Here is a 27,756-nt window from a genome sequence, read left to right as displayed (position 1 = left end):
AGCAATACAAGGGAAACGGCCCAAAAGGGGGCTGGGAGGAAGGATGGGAGGGAAATGGCAGAAATAGTAAAAAATAATAAAATCAGAGAAATTAAGCAGGGGGAAAAGATTTTAAAATAAAACTAACAAAAAAATGTGAGAGTATTTTCTGCATTTTAATGGTACCATCATCACACAACACTGATTACACTGTAAATTTTCCCGGTGTGGGACGAATAAAGGAATATATTATTATTATTACACTGCAAGAGGCAGAGCGAGCGGCGGGATTTGCTTACTAAAATGGCGGAGGTTCTGTTCCGTTGCTACTACCCTTCAGTATAGGCAATTTCGACGGGGTGGTTCATCTTGCTCCTCTAGTATCTTTGGTATCAACATTCATTTCTCCCACTTCAGATAGTCGCTGCTTCCCATCCCTCTCCAACCCCCCCTCCATCCCCTCCCTCCTCTCTCTATTCCTCCTCTCTCTATTCCCCCTCTCTCTCCATCCCCCTCTCTCTCCATCCTCTCCCTCTCTCCATCCCCTCTCTCTCCATCCCCTCCCTCCTCTCCACCCCCCCCCCCCCCCCCCCGCTCTCTCCATCCCCTTCTCACTCCATCCTCCCCCCTCTCTCCATCCCCCCCCCCCCCCCCGCTCTCTCCATCCCCCCCTCTCTCCACCCCCCCCTCTCTCTCCACCCCCCCTCCCAGTTCCCCCACCAGTCTCCAACTCCATCCTATCTCTGTCCGTCCCCCCCCTGACATCAGTCTGAGGAAGTCAAGTCAATTTTATTTGTATCGCACATTTAAAAACAACCCACGTTGACCAAAGTGCTGTACATCAGTTCAGATACTAAGAAAAGAACATACAATGGCACACAAACATAACAGCACATACATAAACAGTTCACAGCGCCTCCTCAATGAGCCTCAAACGCTAGGGCGTAGAAATAGGTTTTGAGCCTGGACTTAAAGGAGTGGATGGAGGGGGCAGTTCTGATGGGGAGAGGGATGCTGTTCCACAGTCTTGGAGCTGCAATCACAAAAGCGCGGTCACCCCTGAGCTTAAGCCTAGACCGCGGGATAGTGAGTAGCCCCAAGTCGGCCGCCCTGATTGACCTGGAGATATAAGATGTTTGATATGGGGGGGGGGGGGGGGGCAGCCCGTCCAGGGCTTTGTAAGTGAATGGGAGGAAGGGTCTCGACCCGAAACATCCCCGTTCCCTGTCCCCACAGACGCTGCCTGACCCGCTGAGTTGCTCCCGCGCTCTGTGTGTGTGTCCGCCTTCTATTTAAACCGGCGTCTGTACCTTGTTTTCCCAACAGATTCACCTGTTGTCCGTTTTTATGTGTCGGGGGCGCGCGGGACGTGCACGAAACACAATGGCCGTGTGACGTAAGCACGTCGGGCGTGTGTGGCGCGCTCTGCCCGCGCACGCGCGCTGGGTTAGAAGGCCCGGCTCACTCCGACGCGAGGCACTGCCGCTCTGGGCCCCGTCCCCGCCTTCACCCGCTCCCCGCCCGCCCTTCACCCGCTCCGGTCCCCGTCCCCGCCCTCACCCGCTCCGGGCCCCGTCCCCGCCCGCCCTTAACCGACTCCGGGCCCCGTCTCCGCCCGCTCCGGGTCCAGCCCCCTCCCCCGCCTTCACCCGCTCCGGCTCTACCGGCGTCTTCTCGTTCACCGGCAGCGTCTTCACCGACAGCGCCGCGGGGCTCGATGCGCCGCAAGTCCGGTGAGTTGTCGTTGAAAGACGGTTAGTTTGTGCCACAGGCGTGGGAGCGGCCGCTCTGTTGTTTCAAGCCCGATCCAGCCCGGCGCCTCTCTCTGCCAGCGCTGGAGCCGGAGCTGTTCGACATCGGTGGTCTCCTCTGTTGAAACCCAGTGTCCTCCCCGAGGCGAGGCTTCCCTCTCCGGAGATAGATGGCCGCGGTGGCAGAGCTCGCCCTCCACCTCTCCCAGTGGTTCCCACCACAACATCGCTTCATGCAAGTCTCCTTGACGACGAGTTACAGGGGCTGGTGTGTGCAGGATCGGACAAAGGAAACTGCACGCTGCAGCATAGTTGCATGCATACGATCTCAGTACCACGTTGGTTAGTGTATACTTATTAATTACTGTGTCGGTATTCCCCTGAAAGATTCAGCTACCAGTAATGCCTTGCTTGTATTTGCCTAATACAGATAGAAGTTTACTTCAACAATTAGTTGAAGGGTCTCTATCCGAAATGTCGCCTATCCACGTTCCTCGTGTCCAATTCTTTGTTTCTTCAAGGTGAAACTGCTGAGGCCGAAATCTTGATCAAAAATCAAAGTGCTGGAGGAATTCAGTGGGTAAGCATCTGTGGAAGGAATGGACAGATCACTTTGGTTACAGATGGCACATCAATTGCTAAAATGGCCTCTTTTTTGGGGTACAGTTGTTGGCAATTCTCACCATTGATTTTCTGGGCGATGGAAGAATTTAATCAGAATTCCCAATTGTAATTTGTCATATCAAATAGCCCCAGGCGAAAGTACATTTGGATCTGTACAGCACGGAAACAGACCCTTCAGCCCAACTTGTTGACCAAGATGCCCCTTCTAAACTATGTATAGGAAGGAACTGCAGATGCTGATTTAAGACGAAGATAGACACAAAAAGCTGGAGGAACTCGGCAGGAGAGGCAGCATCTCTGGAGAGAAGGAATGGGTGATGTTTCGGGTTGAGACCCTCTGAAGAAGGGGAGATGATTTATAAAGATGTTGCCAGGACTCGAGGTGTTGACCTATAGGGAGAAGTTGGGCAGGAGCTCAGGAGGTTGAGTGATGATCTCCGGTGTATAGAATCATGAGGCGAATAGATATGATGAATGCATGGGTCTTTTACATAGGGCAGGGGAATCAAAAAACCAAAGGACATTGGTTTAATGTGAGAGGGATAAGATTTAATGAGAACCTGAGGGAGTAACATTTTCACACAAAAGGTGATGGTATATGAAACTAGCTGCCGAAGGAAATAGATGAAGCAGGAGCTATAAAAGCATTTAAAAGACAATTGGACAGGTACACGGAGAGGAAAGGTTGAGGGATATGGGCCAAATGTAGGCAAAGGGAACTAGTTTAGATCAGGACACAAAGTTGGAGTAACTCAGTGGGATAGGCAGCATCTCTGGAGAGAAGCATTGGGTGACGGGACGACGCCCTCTGAAGAAGGGTCTCGACCTGAAACGTCACCCATTCCATTACTCTAGAGATGCTCTAGACCAGCTTCTGCAACCTGGTCAGCCAATGCATTTCAGGTCCAACCAGCCCTTGAGTGGATGAAATGTCTTCCTCCAATTCCCTCCAAACTACTTACCCTTAACCTATCCCCTTTAGCTTTTGGCACCTCTGCTATGAGGCAAGATTTCCTACTATCTTCCTGTCATGGGCAACGTTTATCCTTTGATTGTGGAACTAATGTTTACTGTTATGATAGTTTCCACAAGTCCTGTGATTCAATACCAAGAAATATAGATGGTGATGTAAAATACATTTTGTTCTATTCCATTACAGCAAGCCCTTGAATGCAAGATAAAACATCAAGGGTGAAAAATAAAGTTCCATCTTTTGGCATGGCAGGTGGCAGAAGAGGGCCAAGTAGGACATCGTATTGCAGAACACCACTCAATGAATCTGGAACATTAGGAGGTTCTGGCTATTCTACCAGCTCGCCCATTACAGGAGTACGGTCAAGAACCAGGTAAAGAAAATCATTCCTGGAGCCTTCTGTATAGTATTATTGACTGGTCTATTATTTTTTCATGGGAGTGGGATAGATTTGCATCTTGGAATTATGAAAATGCCATGCATGTGTTTGACTTCTGGTACAATTGCAATATGATTTCCAAAATTACTATTATTATTATTATTATTATTAAACATACAAGATTTAAATCTATTAACATGAAGGAATAATTTAAATTTGTAGCACTATTATATCTAAATCTTTGGTGAAATGGTTTCATTCTAGCTGAAGGTCTGTGTCAACGATGTTCCACAGGGATCCGTGCTGGGACGCCGATAATTTGTGATAGAGTCAGAGCATGAAAACAGGTTCTTCAGTTCATTTTGTCCTTGTTGACCAGGAGACCCCATCCAAGCTAGTGCTGTTTGCTACGTTTGGCTTGTATCCCTCTAAACTTTTCCTGTCCATATACCCGTACAAATATATTGTAAATGTTGTTATTGTACCTGCCTCAATCACTTCCTCTGGCAGCTCATTCCACCCCCCACCCCCTACGCTTTGTGTGAACAGGTTGCCCCTCAGATTCTTATTAAATCTCCCCTCATACCTTAAACCTGTGCCCTCTAGTTCTTGAATTCCCTACTCTAAGAAAAAGATTCTGGGTGATACAGTGGTGCAGTTGGTAGAGCTGCCGCCTCATAGCATCAGAGACCTGATCCTAACCCCGAATGTGGAGTGTGGATGTTCAACCTGTGGCCATGTAGGTTTCTTCTGGGTGCTCTAGTTTCCTCTCCCATCCCAAAAACAAGTGGGTTTGTGGGTGACTTGGGGCATTGTAAATTTCCCCTAGTTTGTAAGGACTGGATGAGAAGATAGGACAGCATAGAACTAGTGTGAATGGTTGATGAATGATCATTGTGGACTTGTTGACTGAGGACTCTCTCTCCATGATGTATCTCTAAACTAAACATTCACCTTATTTATTCCCCTCATAATTTTATGTATTTCTGCACATCACCCCCTTCTGACTACAAGGAATAATGTTCTAATCTGCCTAACCTCTCCCTGCAGCTTAGGTTCTGGGCCCTGGCAACATCCTCGTAAATCTGCTGCACTCTCCCAGCATATTGACATCTTTCCTATATTGGGTGACCAGAACTGAATACCATGCTCCAAAAGTCTCACCAATGTTTTGTTCAACTATAACATAACTTCTTCAGACTGAGAGTAAGGGAGTCCACTGAGAGAGAATCCCCTGACTCTCAGTCTGAAGAAGGGTCTTGACACAAAACATCACCTATTCCTTTTCTCCAGAGATGCTGTCTGACCTGCTGAGTTCCTCCAACTTTGTGTCTATCTTCAGTTTAAACCAGCATCTACAGTTCCTTCCTAGAACAGAGCTTCCCATATTCTGTACTCAATTCCCTGACTGATAAAGGGCAACACGTCAAGATTCTTAACTAGCCTGAGGAATGGGCTGCGACTTTCAGATAACTATGTACTCGTACTGCAAGATCTATCTGCTCTAAAAAGCTTTCAAAGATACTAACATTCACTGTGTAGATCCTGCCATGGTTTGACTTCCCAAAAAGCAATACTGCTCATTTATCTGAATTAAACTTTGTTAACCAATCCTCTGTCTGCTTGATGAGCTGTTCAAGATCTTATTGTAATTTTGGAATAATCGTCTTCATTGTTTATAACACCATCTATTTTGATTATCTACCCTAAAGTGGGAACACAACATCCCTCATACCTCTTGATCATGTTCCCCCAATGAATACCAGGCCACTGTCTCCATGCCATCACAGATCTGGTCATTTGTGATCTCTCTCCGCAACCTCCAACCTTATGATTCACAAATCCACTACTGCTTGTTTCTATCTCCTACCCAATGAATAAACAAGACAGCACTGCCAGGCACGTTGTTTCTGCATGCTCTTGGCACACTGAATTCCTCCTAATTTGACTCTTTATCTTCTTGATGTCTCTCCCATCATTTTCTGCATCTGGAAAACCTCACTTGCTCTCCACCATTTCAACAAATCCAATTTCCTGTCCCCTGCAACCTCATCTTCACCATGGATGTCCAATCCCAACACATTCTGCTCCCATCAGGAAGGTCTTGGTGTTCTCTATTTCTCCAATTGCCAACACGTTCTTCTACCTAGTAGAATCTGCACTTACCTTGAATAAATTCTCTTTCAACTCCCACTTTCTACTAATCAAAGACAACAGTGGGCACTTACATGAGACCCATGTTCACCTGCCTCTTTATTGGTTAAGTGCGCATCTTTGTTCCAAAATTACTCTCAAATTCTTTCTCTGCTTCATTGATGACTCTCCATTCCTTTCCTCTCTAATTCCTTCATCTGCAGCCCTTTGTTCCCTCCACTAATCACTTCCCAGTATCTGTTGCTGTTTCCATCACTCTTCCCCAACTGACTCCATTCACCAATCTACCCCATCTCAACAGGATCCCTCTGCCAAATCTTACCCCACTCCCTAACCTTTTTATACTGGCTATCCTCCCTCCACTCTTTCAGTCTAGATACAGACTTCTGACCTATAATGTTCTCTGTCCATTTCCCTCTGCAGATGTTGCCAAGCCCACTTAGTTCCTCTAGCAGTTTGTCTTTTCCTCCAGAATCTGCATTCTCTTCTGTCTCCATCCCGACTGTTATATTCTGTGGTCTGACCTATCAAGAGAATTGTGCTATATATCTGCTTCATCACCCTTTCAATCTGTGTTGCAACTTTCGGGAAACTTGACTTGGACCCCAAGATACCTAATCAGCATACTTAAGTGCCTTGGGTGGTGGAGGCAGATACTCAATATTTAAAAAGCATTCCGTTTGAGTCCTTGAATCACCAAGACTTGGAAGGTTATGAACTTAATATGGACAAATAGTATTGGTGTGGGTTATGTGCAACTTTTAACGTGGACATCGTCAGCCAAACGGTCTGTTTCTGTGCTGCATGGCTCGGACTCTATGATACAGGAAAGGCATCATGATTGTATTGGGAAGTATTTGGATGAGGTTTACAAGCATATTGTCTGAGCTTGAAATTGTTGCTCTGAAAAAATGTTGTGTGAGCTGTGCAATAGACACAAAATGCTGAAGTAACTCAGCGCGACAGGCAGCATATCTCTGGACAATAGACAATAGACAATAGGTGCAGGAGTAGGCCATTCAGCCCTTCGAGCCAGCACCGCCATTCAATGCGATCATGGCTGATCACTCTCAATCAGTACCCCGTTCCTGCCTTCTCCCCATACCCCCTCACTCCGCTATCCTTAAGAGCTCTATCCAGCTCTCTCTTGAAAGCATCCAACGAACTGGCCTCCACTGCCTTCTGAGGCAGAGAATTCCACACCTTCACCACCCTCTGACTGAAAAAGTTCTTCCTCATCTCCGTTCTAAATGGCCTACCCCTTATTCTTAAACTGTGGCCCCTTGTTCTGGACTCCCCCAACATTGGGAACATGTTATCTGCCTCTAATGTGTCCAATCCCCTAATTATCTTATATGTTTCAATAAGATCCCCCCTCATCCTTCTAAATTCCAGTGTATACAAGCCCAATCGCTCCAGCCTTTCAACATACGACAGTCCCGCCATTCCGGGAATTAACCTAGTGAACCTACGCTGCACGCCCTCCATAGCAAGAATATCCTTCCTCAAATTTGGAGACCAAAACTGCACAAAGTACTCCAGGTGCGGTCTCACCAGGGCCCGGTACAACTGTAGAAGGACCTCTTTGCTCCTATACTCAACTCCTCTTGTTACGAAGGCCAACATTCCATTGGCTTTCTTCACTGCCTGCTGTACCTGCATGCTTCCTTTCATTGACTGATGCACTAGGACACCCAGATCTCGTTGAACTCCCCCTCCTCCTAACTTGACACCATTCAGATAATAATCTGCGTTTCTATTCTTACTTCCAAAGTGAATAACCTCACACTTATCTACATTAAACTGCATCTGCCATGTATCCGCCCACTCACCCAACCTGTCCAAGTCACCCTGCAGCCTTATTGCATCTTCCTCACAATTCACACTACCCCCCAACTTAGTATCATCTGCAAATTTGCTAATGGTACTTTTAATCCCTTCGTCTAAGTCATTAATGTATATCGTAAATAGCTGGGGTCCCAGCACCGAACCTTGCGGTACCCCACTGGTCACTGCCTGCCATTCCGAAAGGGACCCATTTATCCCCACTCTTTGCTTTCTGTCTGTCAACCAATTTTCTATCCATGTCAGTATCCTACCCCCAATACCATGTGCCCTAATTTTGCCCACTAATCTCCTATGTGGGACCTTGTCGAAGGCTTTCTGAAAGTCGAGGTACACCACATCCACTGACTCTCCCTTGTCAATTTTCCTAGTTACATCCTCAAAAAATTCCAGTAGATTTGTCAAGCATGATTTCCCCTTCGTAAATCCATGCTGACTCGGAATGATCCCGTTACTGCTATTCAAATGCTCAGCAATTTCGTCTTTTATAATTGACTCCAGCATCTTCCCCACCACTGATGTCAGACTAACTGGTCTATAATTACCCGTTTTCTCTCTCCCTCCTTTCTTAAAAAGTGGGATAACATTTGCTATCCTCCAATCCACAGGAACTGATCCTGAATCTATAGAACATTGAAAAATGATCTCCAATGCTTCCACTATTTCTAGAGCCACCTCCTTAAGTACTCTGGGATGCAGGCCATCAGGCCCTGGGGATTTATCAGCCTTCAGTCCCATCAGTCTACCCAAAACCATTTCCTGCCTAATGTGGATTTCCTTCAGTTCCTCCATCACCCTAGGTTTTCCGGCCCCTAGAACATTTGGGAGATTGTGTGTATCTTCCTCAGTGAAGACAGATCCAAAGTAACGGTTTAACTCGTCTGCCATTTCTTTGTTCCCCATAATAAATTCCCCTGCTTCTGTCTTCAAGGGACCCACATTTGCCTTGACTATTTTTTTCCTCTTCACGTACCTAAAAAAACTTTTGCTATCCTCCTTTATATTATTGGCTAGTTTACCCTCGTACCTCATCTTTTCTCCCCGTATTGCCTTTTTAGTTAACTTTTGTTGCTCTTTAAAAGAGTCCCAATCCTCTGTCTTCCCACTCTTCTTTGCTATGTTATACTTCCTCTCCTTAATTTTTATGCTGTCCCTGACTTCCCTTGTCAGCCACAGGTGTCTCTTACTCCCCTTAGAGTCTTTCCACCTCTTTGGAATAAATTGATCCTGCAACCTCTGCATTATTCCCAGGAATACCTGCCATTGCTGTTCTACCGTCTTCCCTGCTAGGGCCTCCTTCCAGTCAATTTTGGCCAGCTCCTGCCTCATGCCTCTGTAATCCCCTTTGCTATACTGTAATACCGACACTTCCGATTTTCCCTTCTGCCTTTCCATTTGCAGAGTAAAACTTATCATGTTGTGATCACTGCCTCCTAATGGCTCTTTTACCTCTAGTCCCCTTATCAGATCAGGGGACTAATGGAAGGAATGGATGACATTTCAGGTCGAGACTGTACAGTAACTGGTAAAAGGATTGAGGAGGTGGTCAGGTTACGACACACCATCTAGAGAGAGTAGTTCACCACCTGAAAGACCTAAACTGTCATGTTTCAAGCAATCTATGCTTTGTACTTGAAAAGCTATGATATCTGGGACTAAAGAACTAATTCTGAAAGAGTGAATTTAACTGGTTGTTTCTGCTGAACAGCAGCCCAATGATCAAATGCATATTTTGTATTTGAATGGTTTTCTGCAGTAAGATCCTTTCCCTCTACAGATGCTGTCTGATCTGCCTAGTTTCTCCAGCACCTTGTTTTTTGTTCATGTACTAGTAAAGCTGGGTGAGGAGGGAAAATATACTAATTTACCGTGAGAAGTGAAAAATAATGTTTGATTAAGTAATTGTGTGATTTCTTTAATTTCTCATAGATAATGTCATGCCACTGGTGGCCTTATAACATCAAATGAAATATCACATCAGCTGATTTCTTTTTTTGTTTCTTTATTTTAGGAGTGGGTCGGGAACTGGCTTGATAAGTCCTCCCCTCGCAACCCAGACTGTGATTCCTTTGAAACACAGCAAGATTCCTGAACTACCTCTTGAGAAAAGCATTCTATTTGAACTTCATCTTCTCTTCTGCCACCTCATAGCTGTGTTTGTTCATTATATCAACATCTATAAAACAGTATGGTGGTATCCCCCTGCTCATCCGCCCTCATTTACATCACTGGTGGGTAACGGGTTATTATTCTAACATTTATTTATGATGATTTATGAGTTCTTTAGATCAAATGTTTTAATAAATTCCAAATACCTAATAGGACATTCAAGTTTAAGCACATCCTATGAAGGAAAATGTAATTCCGTTAATATATATTCTGCTTTGAAATTCATAACATTGTTCTAGCAATTTCTTTAACTGCTATATTGTCTGTATCTAGAACAACAAATGCTGCCATAATGTCCACTGCTCCTATTGTGCTCTGTTGGGAGCTTGGTGCTTTGGGCTTCCGGGAAAACTTTAATAACAGCTGGAGGACTTTGAATTGAGAAAGAGGAGACGTGGCGGATTTGTTAAAAGCTAATCTTTTTGAATGAATGAATAAGTTTATTGGCCAAGTATGCATATACAAGGAATGTGCCTTGGTGCTCCGCTCACAAATGACAACACAAACATACAGTTTACAATGAAGAATAAAGCATAAACACATCAAAACAATAAGGATCCACCATTACGGTCTAAACATGTGGGTGAAAATAAACCAGAGCAAAAAAGAGATTACAGACATTGGTTATTGAGTTGAACTAGCACTCGTGGAAAAAAAGCTGTTTTTATGTCTGGCTGTGGCTGCTTTGACAGTCCGGAGTCGGCTTCCAGAGGGAAGTGTTTCAAAGAGTTTGTGGCCAGGGTGAGAGGGGTCAGAGATGATCTTGCCCGCTCGCTTCCTGGCCCTTGCAGTGTGCAGTTCGTCAATGGGAGGGGTGAAGGCTGCAGCCAACAACCTTCTCAGCTGTGCGAACAATCCGTTTTGGACTATTAAATTGTTTGATGTGGTAACAGTAGGTTAATGAAGGCAATGTAATAAGTGTGTATTTAGAGTCACAAAGTCATACAGCATGGAAACAGGTCTTTTGGCCAACTTGCCCACACTGATAAATATGCCCCATTTACATCAGTCCCACCTGCCCGTGCTTAGCCCAAAACATGTTAAACCTACCCTATCCTTGTACCTGTCCAAATGTCTCTTAATTGTTATGATGGTACCTGATAGTATTTGATAAAAATCAAAAGTGATTTGTGAATTGAACCTCATAGAATTAATCTCATATCCATATTGGCAGGAAAATGGCTTAAAGGTAGAAAGCAGAGACTCTAAACATTATTTCACACTGAAGGATTGTTGATAGTGTTGTTCACCAGGGACAAATGCTGGGACTACTTGTTTTTAATGCTTATTGGAATTGTTTAAGAAAGGATATATTGGCATTGGAAGCAATCCAAACAAGGCTCACCAAACAAATTGATTTATTCACAAAATGCTGGAGTAACTCAGCAGGTCAGGCAGCATCTCGGGAGAGAAGGAATGGGTGACGTTTCGGGTCGAGACCCTTCTTCAGTCTGAATAAATCGATTTGTACCAGCATCTGCAGTTATTTTCTTATACTCACCAAACAAATTGTTAGCTTGAGGCATTGTCCTATCAGAAGTAGCTGAAGAAGCTGGGTCTGAGTTATTTGTAGTTTAGAAAAATGAGAGGTGATCTTATCGGAACATGTAAGATACCTCTCCACGGTTTCATACCCTACCAAAAAGGTAATAATCTATAGATTGCTACCTGAGCCACGATCAAATTGGCACAGGGTCATTCTTTAATTTCATATTCATGTATTTTGTGTTTTATGACTGTTGGCAGATCAACTTCCCTCCTGGGATAAACGAAGTTCATCGTATCGGGTGTGTATGAAGGAACCAAAGATGGACACAATGCTGGAGTAACTCAGAGGGACAGGCTTGTCGGAGAACTGGCAAGGGGGAGAGATGGGGAGAGAGGGCAAGTTCTCTGACCAGTCTTACTGTCTCCGACTACATTTTATCTGTTTGCTTTGTCGTTACCTTCTCCCAGCCAACAAAGATCTATTCTACATTTTCCTTTTGCCCTGTTCTCACACCTACACACTTCCTTATCTATCTATCTATCTATCTCTCTCCCCCCAACGTCAGTCTGAATAAGGGTCTCCACCCGAAATGTCACCCATTCCTTCTCTCCAGAGATGCTGCCTGTCCTGTTGAGTTACTCCGGCATTTTGTATCTATCTTTGGTATTGGCGTCAAGCAGATTAAAGGGTTGAACTTGTGGCTCAAAGAAAAGTATCATATCATATCATATCATATATATACAGCCGGAAACAGGCCTTTTCGGCCCACCAAGTCCGTGCCGCCCAGCAATCCCCGCACACTAACACTATCCTACACCCACTAGGGACAATTTTTACATTTACCCAGCCAATTAACCTACATACCTGTACGTCTTTGGAGTGTGGGAGGAAACCGAAGATCTCGGAGAAAACCCACGCAGGTCACGGGGAGAACGTACAAACTCCTTACAGTACAGCACCCGTAGTCAGGATCGAACCTGAGTCTCCGGCGCTGCATTCGCTGTAAAGCAGCAACTCTACCGCTGCGCTACCGTGCCGCCCTAAAAGTATGTGGGAGAAGTGGATTTGAATTTGTGGGACATTGGCACCAGTATTGGGGAAGGATGGTGTAGATGATATGTGTGTACTCCTTTAATTGATAGTGACGATGTCCATGTTAACCACTCCCTCACTGGTTGGTATAATTGTAGCTTCCCCACCCCTAGCAGGGGCTCCAGTGATCGTGACAGACCATGTGCAGCTAGGGCAGTGATATGTGTACATTAAAGTAGTTAAAGATACAATGGTGTCCGGGAACCATCTCTACATGGTGTCAGAAGTGGTTCTTCCTGCGTCTTCAGTTTGTCGGGTTTTGTTTTCTTAGTTCCAGTTCCCCCTCCCTGTGCCGTGATGGCCTCTGCCTGTCGCAAACCTGACATCTTGGTCTTTGATGCAGACATCACTCATCGCTGGAGTGTGTTCCGACGTGACTTTGAGCATTATGCCACAATCGCTCACCCTGCCGTGGCCCCTGCGGTCAAAGCCTCCCTTTTACTGAACCTGGCTGGTCCCGAAGCGCTTGAGCGGTCGGAGTCATTCATCTATGGACAAGGCGAGAGTGTCCAGGACCCGGTATGTCTGCTTGCTAAATTTACGGCTATGTGTGACCTCCCCACGAACCACATCTTAGAGCGTTTTAAACTGATCTCCCGACGCCAAAACCCTGGGGAATCTGTTGACAATTTCGTGGCCGCGCTGCGCCGAATGGCTCGCCGATGCGACCTGCACGTCCTCACCCCTGAGACTCTAACCCGCGACATCTTGGTCTTTGGTCTACGGGATGGTAAGCTGCGCTCAGAGCTGCTACGTAAGCCTGATCTGACATTCCATGAGGCGTTGTATGCCTCTCGTTTAGCTGAGGCTGTCTCCTCTGCTGTACAGCCACCGGACCCTGTGGTCCACGCAGCTAGCTTCACCTCTGCTCCTCGGCGACAGAGGGCAAGCCCGACGCCGAGCTCTAGGCCGCGCCAACGCTGTCCGAACTGCAACTTTACTTCGCATCGTTTTAATGTCTGCCCGGCGATGGGGAAAACCTGCAATCTCTGCAATAAGCCCAACCACTTTTCGGCGGCCTGCCGTTCCCGTGGGAACCCTGCACAGCCACGGCAGAAACCCTCTCGCTACTTGACACGTGATGATACCGCGTCTGGTTCTCATCTCCAGCATGATGAACTCCCCCTGTCTGACTCTGGCTCTTCCCAGAGCGAAATGAGTGTGTTTTCCCTGCGAGGTGCACCTGCTCTGATAACAGACCCAACCGTCCGAGTCACGGTGAATGGCATGGCCTTCTCTGCTAAGGTGGACACGGGGGCTGCTGCCAATGTTATGTCAACAAGCCTATTCAAGAAGATAAGAGATAATGAGCTCGTTTCTACAGACAGTGCTGTTTTGCGTGCATATGGGGGCGGTGTACTTGTTCCTGTGGGGAAGGCCACTCTCCACTGCAAGGTGCTGAAGACCTCTCGGCCCCTTTCTTTCTTTCTGCTAGACGGTAAATGTGTCCCCCTGCTCGGCGTGGAGGCCTGCCAGGACCTCGGATTGGTGAGATTCCACAGCGATGTCCACATGGTGGAGGCACCCCTAAACCCGCTGGCCGAGTACCCGGACCGTTTTGACTCGAAGCTGGGGAAGTTGCCCTGCAGCTACAAGATTGCCCTCAACCCCGACATCACGCCGGTTGTCCGTCCCCCGCATCGGGTATCCTTCGCCATGAGAGACAAGGTCGAGTCCACTCTTCTCGAGATGGTGGCCACGGGCATCTTGAAGCCAGTAACGGTCCCCACCCAGTGGGTCTCCACTATGGTCGTCGCTGCGAAGAAGGATAAGAGTGAACTACGGATCTGCATCAACCCTAAGGACTTGAACTTGGCTATCAAGCGCCCGCATTATCCTATGCGGACAGTGGAGGATGTTGCTGCACAGGTCGGCCCTGCCACTGTGTTCTCGGTTCTCGATGCCAAGAGCTCGTTCTGGCAGATACCTCTGGACGAGCGATCCTCGCACCTGACGACCTTCAGCACCCCCTTCGGCAGGTACCGCTTCCTCCGCATGCCGTTTGGGATCAACTCTGCCAGCGAAGTGTTCCAAAGGACCATGGAACAACTGTTTGCTGGGCTCCCGTGTGCCATCATTGTCGACGACATTCTGGTTTACGGGAAGAATGTCGCTGAGCACGACCACCACCTTCGCCAGGTGCTACAGCGGGCCCGAGATGTCAACCTGAAGCTCAACCCGAAGAAATGCCGGTTCCGGGTCCCTGAGGTCACCTACGTGGGACACGTCTTCACAGCATCAGGGCTGAAGCCCGACCCGCAAAAGACAGCCGCAATATCCGAGATGCCTGCACCTGCTGACGTGCCTGGCCTACAGCGCTTCTTGGGCATGGCCAACTACCTGGGAAAGTTCATCCCCGACCTGAGTGAACTGAGCGCCCCTCTGAGGGACCTGGTGAAAAAGGACGCTGCCTGGGCCTGGTTCCCGCAACACCAGAAAGCATTCGACACCCTCAAATCTAAGCTGATCAGCATGCCTACGTTGAAGTACTTTGACCTCCAGCGCCCCATCGTTCTCACATGTGATGCATCGAAGTTTGGCCTAGGGGCCGCCTGCCTGCAGGTCCACGACGGGGTGCAACTGCCGGTGTCCTATGCATCCCGCACGATGACGACCGCGGAACAACGCTATGCCCAGATTGAGAAGGAGCTGCTGGCAGTTGTTTTTGCCTGCTCCAAATTCAAGGACTATATCCTGGGCACTTGCTTCACTGTTGAAACGGACCACCAGCCTCTGGTTACCATCCTCAATAAGCCGATACACGTGGCCTCCTCCCGGCTCCAGCGCATGATGCTCCAGCTACAACGTTTTACTTTCACCGTGGTTTATCGAAAGGGCAAGGACATGTTTGTTGCTGATACGCTGTCTCGGGCGCCCCTCCCATCCACAACCCGACATCCATACGAGGCGTCCGATCTGATAGTCCTAAACGTCAATTTCGTGCCCTCCAGTCAGTTGAAGTCCCTGGCCAAGCACACGGCAGCTGACGCTTCGCTACAACAGCTGGCCGCGATCATCAAACGGGGCTGGCCAGGCCGCCGTTCTTCCCTGCCGGCCGCAGCGGTGCCTTACTTCCTGGTTCGTGACGAGTTGGTGCTGCGTGAGGGTGTGATTGTGAAGGGGCACAAGGTGGTGGTGCCCGCAGCACTACAAGAACAATATTTCGAAACTGCTCATCGTGGCCATCCCGGGGCCGAAGCGACCCTTTCCATCGCTCAGAGTCAGTTCTTCTGGCCTGACATGCCTCGCTATTTCCGAGATAGAGTCTCCGCATGCCCTACCTGCAACAGCCTCGCTCCACAGCAACAGCGGCAGCCGCTCCTGCAGCAGCCAGCCCCTAACCTGCCCTGGTCCGCGCTGGCAACCGACATCTTCGAATGGCACGGAAAGCACTTTCTGGTGCTAGTTGACTCTTACTCCAGCTGGTTTGAAGTTGACCAGCTCCACTCCCTATCTTCCTCCGCGGTCATCGAGAAGCTACGCCGCCACTTTGCCACCTTCGGGTCCCCAGCCAGCATGCAATCGGACAACGGCAGCCAGTTCACCAGCGCCGAGTTCCGTGCTTTTGCTGAACGGTGGAATTTTCGGCACTACACCAGCAGCCCGGAATACCCGCAGAGCAACGGCCTGGCCGAGCGCGCGGTCCGCAGCGCTAAAGGACTGTTGGAACGTTGCCGCCTGTCCCGCTCCGACATTTACCTGGCCCTGCTGAACCTCCGCAACATCCCCCGCGATCATGCCCTGGGTTCCCCGGCTCAGCGTCTCATGTCCCGTGTCACGCGGCCCACGGTCCCGGTGTCTCAACAGTCCCTGTCTCCCTCTGCCCTTAAACCTGCCTTAGTCCGGAAACGCATTGCCCGCAGACACGGTATTCAGAAGCGCTCCCACGACGAGTCCTGCCGTGTCCTCCGCCCTCTTCTTCCCGGCCAGGTCGTCCGTATGAGGTCCATTTCTGGCCGCTCCAGACTGGCCGTGGTCGTTGGTTCTGCTGGCTCCCCCCGTTCGTACCTGGTCAACCATGACGGCAAGGTGTACCGCCGGTCCCGCCAGCATCTCCGGCTCGTGAACGAGCCCATCCCTCCCCCGGCGGCTCCGTATGCCCCTCCACTGCCACTTTCGCGGCCCAGTGACTTGCCCGCTCCTCTGGGCCCCCCCCCCCCCCGGTCCTTCTCCTGTCCGTCTTCCGGCTGCGGTCCCGTTTTCTCCGGCTTCCTCGCCCTCCTCCTCCTCCTCGCCGCCCCCCCCCGCTGCCTTCATCGCCCAGGGGTTCTCCCGTCCGTAGCCCACCCCGTGCCCCGGCACCGTCCCCGCTTGTTCCCGTCGGGGAAGGAGGTGATGGCGAGGTTCGGACCCGGTCTGGTCGCCTGGTCAGGCCGCCTGTCCGTTACGGCGATTACGTGTGATTCCGTATTCCTGTGCCTTACTGTCTGCATTTACCCTAGCGCATGGGACGTGGTCGCCCTGTCACTCACTGTTTGTTTTGTAGAGGAAGGATGTAGATGATATGTGTGTACTCCTTTAATTGATAGTGACGATGTCCATGTTAACCACTCCCTCACCGGTTGGTATAATTGTAGCTTCCCCACCCCTAGCAGGGGCTCCAGTGATCGTGACAGACCATGTGCAGCTAGGGCAGTGATATGTGTACATTAAAGTAGTTAAAGATACAATGGTGTCCGGGAACCATCTCTACAGATGGAGCTGTTCCGATGGGAAGGACTGCACTTGAACCTGGCTGGGGTTAGGATCCTGGCAAACTGCATAACAAGGGTCATAGATAGGGCTTTAAACTAAATAATGGGGGGTGAAGGTAAACAAATTGGTAATGTATGGATGAAGTTAAAGGGAAGGAGAGTGCAGGAGAAGTTACTCAAATTTCCAGAACTAATAGAATAGAAAGGTTAAGAAGGAAAAGAGTCTCAGGTCTGGCAAAATTGGGACCACTGTGTAAAGTGGGGTGGTGAACATCCCCGGAATGATTAGGTTAATGTATAATGCATGTTTGAGGGCGCTGGGCCTGTGCTTCCTGGAGTTTACAAGGATTGGGGGGGGGGGGGGAGCTCTTTGGGGCCTGGATAGAGTGGATGTGGAGAGGATGTTTCCACTATCTAGGACCAGAGGGCATAGCCTCAAAATAAAAGGATGTGCCTTTGGAAAGGAGATGAGCACTTTCTGTAGTCAGAAGGTGGTGAATATTTGGAGGTCATTGCCACAGAGGGCTGTGGAAGCCAAGTCATTGGCTACTTTTAAGGCAGAAATTGACAGGTTCTTGATTAGCAAGGATAACATCAAGAATAGCATGTTCCTGGAAGAGTAAAAAGCCAGTACAAATTTAGTGAAACATAAGGCCCATTAAAGATGGGGGGGGGTGCAACCTGCCATCAAAAATACAGTTGAGGTCCTAAAAATTAACAAACTTTCTAGTTGGTGAATTCAGTCAAAGGTAATGTGAATGTTTCATTAGGTTTAGGGTTAGTGCATAAATAGAGGAGGTACTCTATGCTCCCAACTCCCAATTCACTAGATATTTTCAAGAGAGAGTTATATATTGCTCTTGGGGCTCATGGAATCAAGGGATAAGGTGGGAAAGCAGGAACGGGGTACTGATTTTGGATGATCAGCCATGATCACATTGAATGGCGGTGCTGGCTCGAAGGGCCGAATGGCCTATTCCTTTAGTTTAGTTTAGAGATGGAACAGATGCTTTCGGACCATTGGGTCCGCGCCGACCAGCAATTCCCGCACCTAACTATCCCCCATCAGGGACATTTTTTACATTTGCCATGTCAATTAACCTATAAACCTGTACGTCTTTGGGGTGTGGGAGGAAACCGAAGATATCGGAGGAAACCCAGGGGGAGAACATACAAACTCCGCACAGACAGCACCCATAGTCGGGGTCAAGCCAGGGTCTCTGGAGCTGCATTTACTGTAAGGCAGCAACTCTACCACTGCGCCACCGTGGCCGCCCAACCTGCATCGAAATAGGTGCCTTCTGCACCTATTTTCTATGTTTCTATGACTCTGCTTGTGAAAAGAACTATGTCAATATAAATTTCCATAATGTTTCCATGAACATTTGGTAGTAGGTTGTTGATATTGTTAGGAGTTTTATGTGAGAATGTTTAAAATTATCTCCTAGTGGGGACATTTTCACTGTAAAGTCTGCATGATTCTTTAGTTGTTTAAAAAAATTGTGTATATTCTGTAATGTTTTGTCAATGATCATTTAACTAATTGAACATATAGAGTCCAATGTTAGATTAGATGAAACGTCTGTTTAATTTGTTTCATGGTCTGAATAAACAAATCGCTGCTCCAGAATATTTGCCTTGGCTGAACTGTTTCTTCTCTTTCCATTATAGAACTTCCATCTGATTGATCACAATTTATTAATCCTCATTACTATTGTATTGGCGCGTCGTTTTATTATAGCAGTTGTGAAAGAGGTAAGTAGCGTGCAGTTTTTAATCAAGGTCAGTATTAGAAATCTAGCTGACAGGTGGTTGAAATGTCAATGGGGAACATTTTAGTGATAATGGCAACAACAATGGAAGTTTCAAGGCAGTTATTGAAAGTGATAAGAATGGTCCAGAAAATAAGGGGAAAGCCGCTTTCAACATCATAAGACAGGGTGTGGCAAAAGTAAATCAGGAACATCTGCTTGCTGTTTTTCTGTATCAAATTAATAGGAATCAATCCAAAATGTCAGAGTCTGAAGCCAACTTGATCCCCGGATGGAGGAAGGTAACATCAGCGAGTCCAAGGAAATAAATGTCACTGGAGATCGAAGCTTGGATATAGGATTTTTACGTAGATGGGATGGTTAAAAAATTTGCAGACCACACCAACATTTGTGGAGTTTCAGGCAGTGAAGGATGTCAAAAGATGGATAGATCAGTTGTAGATATGGGCTGCGAAATGGCCAATGGAGTTTAGAACTTATAACAGGAGATTGTAGACAGCTGTAGGTCAAATAAGCTTGTTAGAGTAGGGGATTTTAACCTTTCCAATATTGACTGGGAAAATCATAGTGTGAAACGTTTAAATGGGGTGCAATTCCTCAAAAGTGTTCAGGAGAGTTTTCTTAAACAGTATGTAGACACGTGAGAGGACAACACTGGATCTAGTATTGTGAAGGGCAAGCTAATGAAGTGTTTGTGGGGGAGCCTTTTGGGACCAGTGACCACAGTTCGATTAGGTTTAAGATAGTTATGGATAGGGACGGAGAGGATCCACATGTTAAAATGCTAAACTGGGATCAGGCCAACTTTGAGGGTTTGAGACAAGGTCTCACTCAAGTTGACTGGGGCAGGTTATTTGAGGGGAAAAGAAGATCAGCCAAGTGGGATATGTACTCAGCATATGTACGTCCCCGTTAGAGTGAAGGGCAAAACAGGCAAACGTAAGGAAGCTTGGCTCACAAGGGAAATTGAGGCATTGGTCAAAAACAAGAAGGATGCATGCGACAGGTAAAGGCAACTGGGATCAAGTGCATCCCTGGTGGAGTTTCTGGATTTAACGAGGAAACTAAAAAGGGAGATGAGAAGGGCAAAAAGGGGCCAGGAAATAGTTCTGGCGGGTAGCATTAAGGAAAAACCCAAAAGATTTTATAAATATATAAGTGGAAAAGGGATAACTATAGAGAGACTGGATCCCCTCAGGAATTAAAGCGGTCATTTCTGTGTGGAGCCACGGGAGATGGGCAAGGTCCTCAATGAGTATTTCTCCTGTGTTTACCAAGGAGAAAGACAGTCGGATGGAGAAACTTGGGGCAGTTAATGGAAGTATCTTGAAAGCAGTCAGTGTTACTGTCGAAGAAGTACTGAAGGTGCTATCGTGCATGAAGGTAGACAAATCTTCAAGGTGTGATCAGATATATCTGAGGACATTGCGGTAAACTAGAGAGGAAATTGCAAGAGCCCTGGTTAAAATTTACGAGTCGTCCTTAAATACAGGAGAGGTGCCGGAAGACTGGAGGGCTGCAGGAAAAATGCTGGGAACTATAGGCCGGTGAGCTTAACGTCTGTAGTTGGAAAGTTACTAGAGAGTGTTCTGAGGGATAGGTTATACAGGCATTTGGATGGGCAAGGGCTGATTAGTGATAGTCAGCATGGTTTTGTACATGGGAGGTAGTGTCTCTCAAATCTGATTTTTTTTTTGAAGATGTGATGAGGGCAGAGCTGTAGATGTTGTGTACCTAGATGTCTGTCAGGCGTTCGACAAGGTTCCGCATGGTAGGTTGCTCTGTAAGCTAAAGTTGCATGGGATCCAAGGAGAGATAGCTGAATGGATTGCAAATTGGCCCCCTGGAAGGAAGCAGAGGGTGATGGTGGAAGGTTACTTCTCAGATTGGAGGCCTGTGACTAGTGGTGTGTCTCGGGGTTCGGTGCTGGGCCAGTTATTGTTTGTCATATACATCAATGATTTGGATGAGAACATACAGGGCAAGATTAGCAAGTTTGCTAATGATACAAACGTGGGTTATTTTGCAGATAGTGAAGGTGGTTGTTAAAGATTGTAGCAGGATCTGGATCGATTGGCCTGGTGGGCTGAGGAATGGTTGATGGAATTTAATACAGAAGTGTGAGGTATTGCATTTTGAGGTCTAACAAGGGCAAGACATACACAGTAAAATGTAGGCCTCTGGGGAGTGCTGTAGAGCAGGGGGATCTAAGTGCAGGTGCATGGTTCCTTGAAGGTCGAGTCGCAGGTAAATAAGATGGTCAAAACGATTTTTGGCACATTGGTCTTCATCAGTCAGTATTGAGTATAGAAGTTGGGAGGTCATGTTGCAGTTGTCTAAGACTTTGACCGCATTTAGAATATTTTGTAGTGTAAGAAAATAACTGCAGATGCTGGTACAAATCGAAGGTATTTATTTCACAAAATGCTGGAGTAATTCAGCAGGTCAGGCAGCATCTCAGGAGAGAAGGAATGGGTGACGTTTCGGGTCGAGACCCTTCTTCAGACTGATGTCAGGGGGGCGGGACAAAGGAAGAATATAGGTGGAGACAGGAAGATAGAGGGAGAACTGGGAAGGAGGAGGGGGACAGAGGAACTATCTAAAGTTGGAGAAGTCAATGTTCATACCGCTGGGCTGCAAGCTGCCCAAGCGAAATATGAGGTGCTGTTCCTCCAATTTCCGGTGGGCCTCACTATGGCACTGGAGGAGGCCCATGACAGAAAGGTCAGACTGGGAGGGGGAGTTGAAGTGCTGAGCCACCGGGAGATCAGGTTGGTTAAGACAGACTGAGCGAAGGTGTTGAGTGAAACGATCGCCGAGCCTGCGTTTGGTTTCGCCGATGCAAAGAAGTTGACATCTAGAGCAGCGGATACAATAGATGAGGTTGGAGGAGGTGCAGGTGAACCTCTGTCTCACCTAGAAAGACTGTTTGGGTCCTTGGATGGAGTTGAGGGGGGAGGTAAAGGGACAGGTGTTGCATCTCCTGCGGTTGCAGTGGAATGTGCCTGTGGATGGGGTGGTTTGGGTAGGAAGGACCAGGGAGTTACGGAGGGAACGGTCTCTGCGGAACGCAGAAAGGGGAGGAGATGGGAAGATGTGGCCAGTAGTGGGTCCTGTTGTAGGTGACGGAAATGTTAGAGGATGATTTGTTGGATATGCTGGCTGATGGGGTGGAAGGTGAGAATGAGGGGGTTCTGTCCTTGTTACGAATGGGGGGAGGGGGAGCAAGAGCGGAGCTGCGGGATGTAGAAGAGCCTCATCTATAATGGAAGAGGGGAAGGCCTGTTTCCTGAAGAATGAGGACATCTCTGATGCCCTAGTATGAAACACCTCATCCCGGGCGTGGACGGAGGAATTGGGAGTAGGGGATAGACGTTTTGCAGGAGACAGGGTGGGAAGAAATGTAGTCCAGATAGCTGTGCTGGTCAGTGGGTTTATAGTAGATGTCAGTCACTAGTCTATCTCCTGTGATGGAGATGGTGAGGTCTAGAAACGGGAGGGAGATGTCGGAGATAGTCCAAGTATATTTAAGAGCAGGATGGAAATTGGAGGTGAAGTGTATGAAGTCAGTGAGTTCTGCATGGGTACAAGAGGTAGCACCAATGCAGTCGTCGATGTAGCGTAGGTAGAGTTCGGGAACCATGTTATTGGAAAGATATTATCAAGCTTGAAATGGTTCAGAAAAGATTTACAAGGATGTTGCCAGGACTAGAGGGTGTGAGCTTTAGGGAGAGATTGAGTAGGCTGGCTCTCTATTCCATGGAGCGCTGAAGGATGACGGGTGATCTTAGAGGTGTACAAAATCATGAGGGGAATAGATCAGGTAGATGCACAGTCTCTTGCCCAGTGTGGGGGAATCGAGGACCAGAGGGTGGTGGGTGTATGGAACAAAGCTGCCAGAGGAGGTAGTTGAGGCTGCGACTATCCCGTCGTTTAATAAACAGTTAGACAGGTACATGGATAGGATGGGATTTGGAGGGATATGAACTAAGTGCAGGCAATAGACAATAGGTGCAGGAGTAGGCCATTCGGCCCTTTGAGCCAGCACTGCCATTCAATGTGATCATGGCTGATCATTCACAATCAGTACCCAACGTTCCTGCCTTCTCTGAGGATGTGAAACTTGGATAATCTAAAAATAGGAATGCAGATTAAGATTGGTAGCGTTTTACCTCGATGTAGAACCAAAAATAGCAATTTCATATCAGACCCATTTTCAATGTGTTACTCTTGAATTTTGTATTGCCTCCAAGCATCTTAATTTATCTTTTTATTTTTCAGGCCTCTCATGGAGGTAAAATCTCAGTACGCCAGTCAGTTATTTTTGTAACAACTCGATTCGCAGTTTTGACTGGAACAGGGTGGAGCCTGTGCCGATCACTCATTTACCTCTTTCGAACTTATTCTTTTTTGAATTTATTGTTCCTTTGTTATCCGTAAGTTGCCAACTTCCAAAGACTTTCTATTGTTCATGAAAAATAACTAGTATAATCGAACATTTAAATGGGAATTCAAAGAGCATTTCTTATGCTTGAAGATGTTCTTGGTTAAAAACAAATTAGTGGGACAAGGACAATGAGGTAACTGGAAAATAGCTTATTGATATTGAACGTATCTAAAACAGGGGTTAAGAAGAATAGAGACAAAATAAACTGCAGGGCAAAACACCAAGTGCTGGAGGAACATGGGTCAGGCAGCATCTAGGGAGGGAATGGATAGACAAAGTTTCAGGTCAGGGCCCTTCAGACCCGAAACGTTGTCTTCAATTCCCTCCACAGATGCTGCCTGACCCACTGAGTCAGCATTTTGTGTTTCGTTGAGAAAAATAGTTTATTCCAAGATTCATTTTGAGTGAGGCCCATCATTAAAATGGTTTGGACAGGAACAAAATAAATCAAAAAGACTTATGGAATGCTATCATGTCTTAAACTTGAGTGCAAGGATATAAGAATTACGATGCATCTTTACCATACCATGGTTCACCCTTTACTGATGTGTTAAATGGATCCGAACTGCTATGTCAAACATTTGGTGTTGCAGGTGCATTCATGAAGTGGCAATCACTCGGTTATACAGACAATCCCCCCCCCCCCACCCCATGGTCCATTATAACAAGGGTTTACACTAATTGCTGACTTCTCTGAAAAGATTTTGAATTATTAAATTGCTTCCTAATTTTGATTCTTCAATTTTTAATTGGATTTTTGTAGTAGGCTTATTTTAGTGCAGACCGTCAAATATATTGAATGGTTCAAATGTTTACATTACAGTGTTTAAACGACATTTAGACATGGATAGAAAAGGTGCATAGATAGGCGCATGGATAGGAAAGGTTAAGAGTGATTTGGGCTAAATGTAGGCAATGAGACTAGCTGAGCTAGACATCTTGGTAGGCATGGATGAGTTCAGTCGAAGGGCTTGCTTCCGTGCTGCATAACTCTATGATACTATTTGATATTCTTCTGTGTTGCTACCAATCCATGAGATAATAATCGCTTTGTTCCCATCCTGGACCTTTGCAATTCTGCATCCCTGCAAATTTGCCTTCTGTTATTCTACTACCCAGATGATCATCATCACTAATTTGAGATATAGTACCTTTGTCTCCTCATCTAAATTATTGAGATAATTTATGAACACTGGAGTCTCAGCACTGATCCCCATGTCACCCTACTCATCACAACCTGTCAACGCTAAAGTGAATCATAGCATCTCGCCCCGGTCACTCCCTCTTCTCCCCTCACCCATCGGGCAAGAGCTACAGAAGTGTAAAAACTTACACCCTCCTGATTCAGGGACAGTTTCTTCCCAGCTGTTATCAGGCAACTGGACCATCCTTTCACAGAAACATAGAAAATAGGTGCAGGAGTACGCCATTCGGCTCTTAAAGCCAGCACCGTCATTCCATCTGATTATGGCTGATCATCCAAAATCCAAGTCATCCCTGCAGCCTCATTGCACCCTCCTTGCAACTCACACTGCCACCCAGCTTTGTGTCATCTGCAAACCTGGAGATGTTCAACAACTAGAGAGCACTACTGAGCTACTATAAACCACAATGGAGCCTGGGACAGTCCGTCTTTAATCAGACTGTACTGGACTTTATCTTGCACCAATGTTATTTCCTTTGTTGTGTATCTCCACTGTGGACGGCTTGATTGTAATCACCTATAGTCTATCTACTGACTGTTTAACACGCAACAAAAAGCTTTACACTGTACCTCGGTACACGTAACAATAAACTAAACTAGAAACGGGGCCTTTGGCCCACCATGTCCATTCTGACCATTGGACCCATCTCTACTCATCCATTTTGTCACACATTAGGTTCATCGCCTTCTCTTCCTTTGTGAATCAATTATATGTGTAGATGCTTTTAAATTTTGTGCGAGCCTCTGCCTCCACCACCTCAGTCAGTGCATTCCAAATTCTGACCATTCTATGTGGGGGAAAATCCCCCCTCGGATCCTCACTAAACCCCCCGCCTCTCCAATCGTAACGCTCTGTTTACTTGGATGATTTTATTCCGACTGACTGTTAACCAATGCCCAGTACATTCGAGAATGTATTCCAAATCCCAGATGTTCTAATGGAGACATGAGAGACTGCAGATGCTGGAATCTTGAGACAAATACAAACTGGTGGAGAAACTCAGAATCAGGCAGCATTTGTGGAGAGAAATGAATTCTTCAAGTATTTGCTTTTGCCCATGTCATGGTGCCATATGCCATGGAAATAGAACCTTTGACCGAATTTGTCTGTGCCAACCAAGCGAGTCCAATTTACCCACATTTGACCCGTATCATTGTAAACCATTCATATCCATGTACGCGCTCAAATATATCCACCACGGTGCATTCAAAGTTGTCCCTCAGCTTCCTATTAAAACCTTTCTTCTCTCATCTTAAAACTCAAAGTTCTTGATTCCCCTACCCTGGGGAAAAACTCTGCATTAATTCTATCTGTTAACCTCATGTTTTTATGCACCTCAAGAAGATCATCCCAAAGCCTCTGGTATTCCAAGGAATGAAGTTCAAGCTGATCAACCTCTCCCTATTGCATCGGCCTTCGAATCTGGGCCATACCCTTGTGAATCTACTCTGCACCCTTTACAGTTTAGTGGCATCTTTTCTACAGCAGGGTGCCCAAAAATGAACACGGTACACCAGTACTCCAGTGGCTTCAAAAATGTCTTGTATAACTAACATAACATCAAGGGGAATTAGCAGGTCCTTTTCAGAATGGCAGGCTGTGACCAGTGGGGTGCTGAAACATTTTCACCCAGAGAGTTATGAATCTGCGGAATTCTCTGCCACAGAAGGCAGTGGAAGGCAATTTGCTGGGTGTTTTCAAGAGAGTTAGATTTAGCTCTTGGGGCTAACGGAATTAAGTGATATGGAGAAAAAGCAGGAACGGGGTACTGATTTTGGATGATCAGCCATGATCACATTAAATGGTGGTGCTGGCTCAAGGGGCCGAATGGACGACTTCTATTTTCTCTTTTTCAATCACAAATTCTACATTCAATCCTGGTTTGATGTGCCAAACTAGGCAACATTTTTGGCTTCATCTGCAAATTTACTAACAATTTTAACTATATTGTTATCATCCAAATCATTAATGTAGATAACAAACAGCAGTGGATCTGGCACTCACCCCAGTGACATTCCATTGGTCACACGCCTCCAATCAGAGAAACAACCCTCCACAGTTACGCTTTGATTCCTTCCTCCAAGCCAGTTTTAAATCCAGTTGGCTAGCTCACCTAAGATTCCATGAACTCTTATTGTTCCAGACTAGCCTGCCATCTGGGACGTTGTCAAAGGACTTGCTCATGTCCATATAGACAACATCCACTGCCCTTCCTTTATCAGTCATCTTGGTGACCTCTTAAAATATACCTATCAGATTTGTGGACACCGTTTCACCATTAGTGATAATTTTTCAAAACTCTTTAGATTCTGGAGTAGTTCCTGAGGATTGGAGGGTAGCTAATGTAACCCCACTTTTTAAAAAGGGAGGGAGAGAGAAAACGGGGAATTATAGACCAGTTAGCCTAACATCGGTAGTGGGGAAAATGCTAGAGTCAGTTATTAAAGATGTGATAGCATCACATTTGGAAAGTGGTGAAATCATTGAACAAAGTCAGCATGGATTTATGAAAGGCAAATCATGCCTGACGAATCGTATAGAATTATTCGAGGATGTAGCTAGTAAAGTGGATAAGGGAGAACCAGTCGATGTGTTATATCTGGACTTCCAGAAGGCCTTCGACAAGGTCCCACATAGGAGATTGGGGTACAAACTTAAAGCACACGGTATTGGGGGTTCAGTGTTGAGGTGGATAGAGAATTGGTTGGCGGACAGGAAGCAAAGAGTAGGAATAAACGGGTCCTTTTCGGAATGGCAGGCAGTGACTAGTGGGGTACCGCAAGGCTCAGTGCTGGGACCCCAGTTATTTACAATATATATTAATGATTTGGATGAGGGAATTGAATGCAATATCTCTAAGTTTGCGGATGACACGAAGCTGGGTGGCAGTGTTAGCTGCGAGGAGGATGCTAGGAGGCTGCAGAGTGACTTGGATAGATTAGGTGAGTGAGCAAATGCATGGCAGATGCGATATAATGTGGATAAATGTGAGGTTATCCACTTTGGCGGCAAGAACAGGAAAGCAGAGTATTACCTGAATGGTGGCCAATTAGGAAAAGGGGAGATGCAACGTTACCTGGGTGTCATGGTGCACCAGTCATTGAAAGCAAGCGTGCAGGTGCAGCAGGCAGTGAAGAAAGCGAATGGTATGTTAGCATTCATAGCAAGAGGATTTGAGTATAG

The 27,756-nt window shown here is 46.7% G+C and overlaps 1 protein-coding gene across 5 annotated transcripts in view; it reads left to right on the top strand.

Annotated features, from left to right (window-relative positions):
* The first annotated feature begins 1,441 nt into the window (after nt 1-1,441).
* The window catches only part of LOC144589987 (transmembrane protein 39B-like), a 56,435-nt gene continuing 30,120 nt past the window's right edge, over nt 1,442-27,756 (top strand). Inside the window, exons 1-6 of one of the 5 annotated variants that reach the window (XM_078394904.1) lie at nt 1,442-1,712; nt 2,252-2,310; nt 3,514-3,700; nt 9,717-9,936; nt 18,821-18,904; nt 23,203-23,357. In XM_078394904.1, coding sequence (XP_078251030.1) covers nt 3,525-3,700; nt 9,717-9,936; nt 18,821-18,904; nt 23,203-23,357 — 635 coding nt within the window. In that variant the 5' untranslated portion in view covers nt 1,442-1,712; nt 2,252-2,310; nt 3,514-3,524. Of the gene's footprint in view, nt 1,713-2,004; nt 2,073-2,251; nt 2,311-3,513; nt 3,701-9,716; nt 9,937-12,798; nt 12,975-18,820; nt 18,905-23,202; nt 23,358-27,756 lie in introns of those variants that run through there. The other 4 variants (XM_078394906.1, XM_078394907.1, XM_078394905.1 and 1 more) reach the window with 4 other exon arrangements.

The sequence above is a fragment of the Rhinoraja longicauda genome, unplaced genomic scaffold (assembly GCF_053455715.1).
Source record: "Rhinoraja longicauda isolate Sanriku21f unplaced genomic scaffold, sRhiLon1.1 Scf000096, whole genome shotgun sequence".
Classification (NCBI taxonomy): domain Eukaryota; kingdom Metazoa; phylum Chordata; class Chondrichthyes; order Rajiformes; family Arhynchobatidae; genus Rhinoraja; species Rhinoraja longicauda.
Note: the sequence above shows the minus strand (reverse complement) of the source record. Positions and strands in the feature narration are given on the sequence as shown.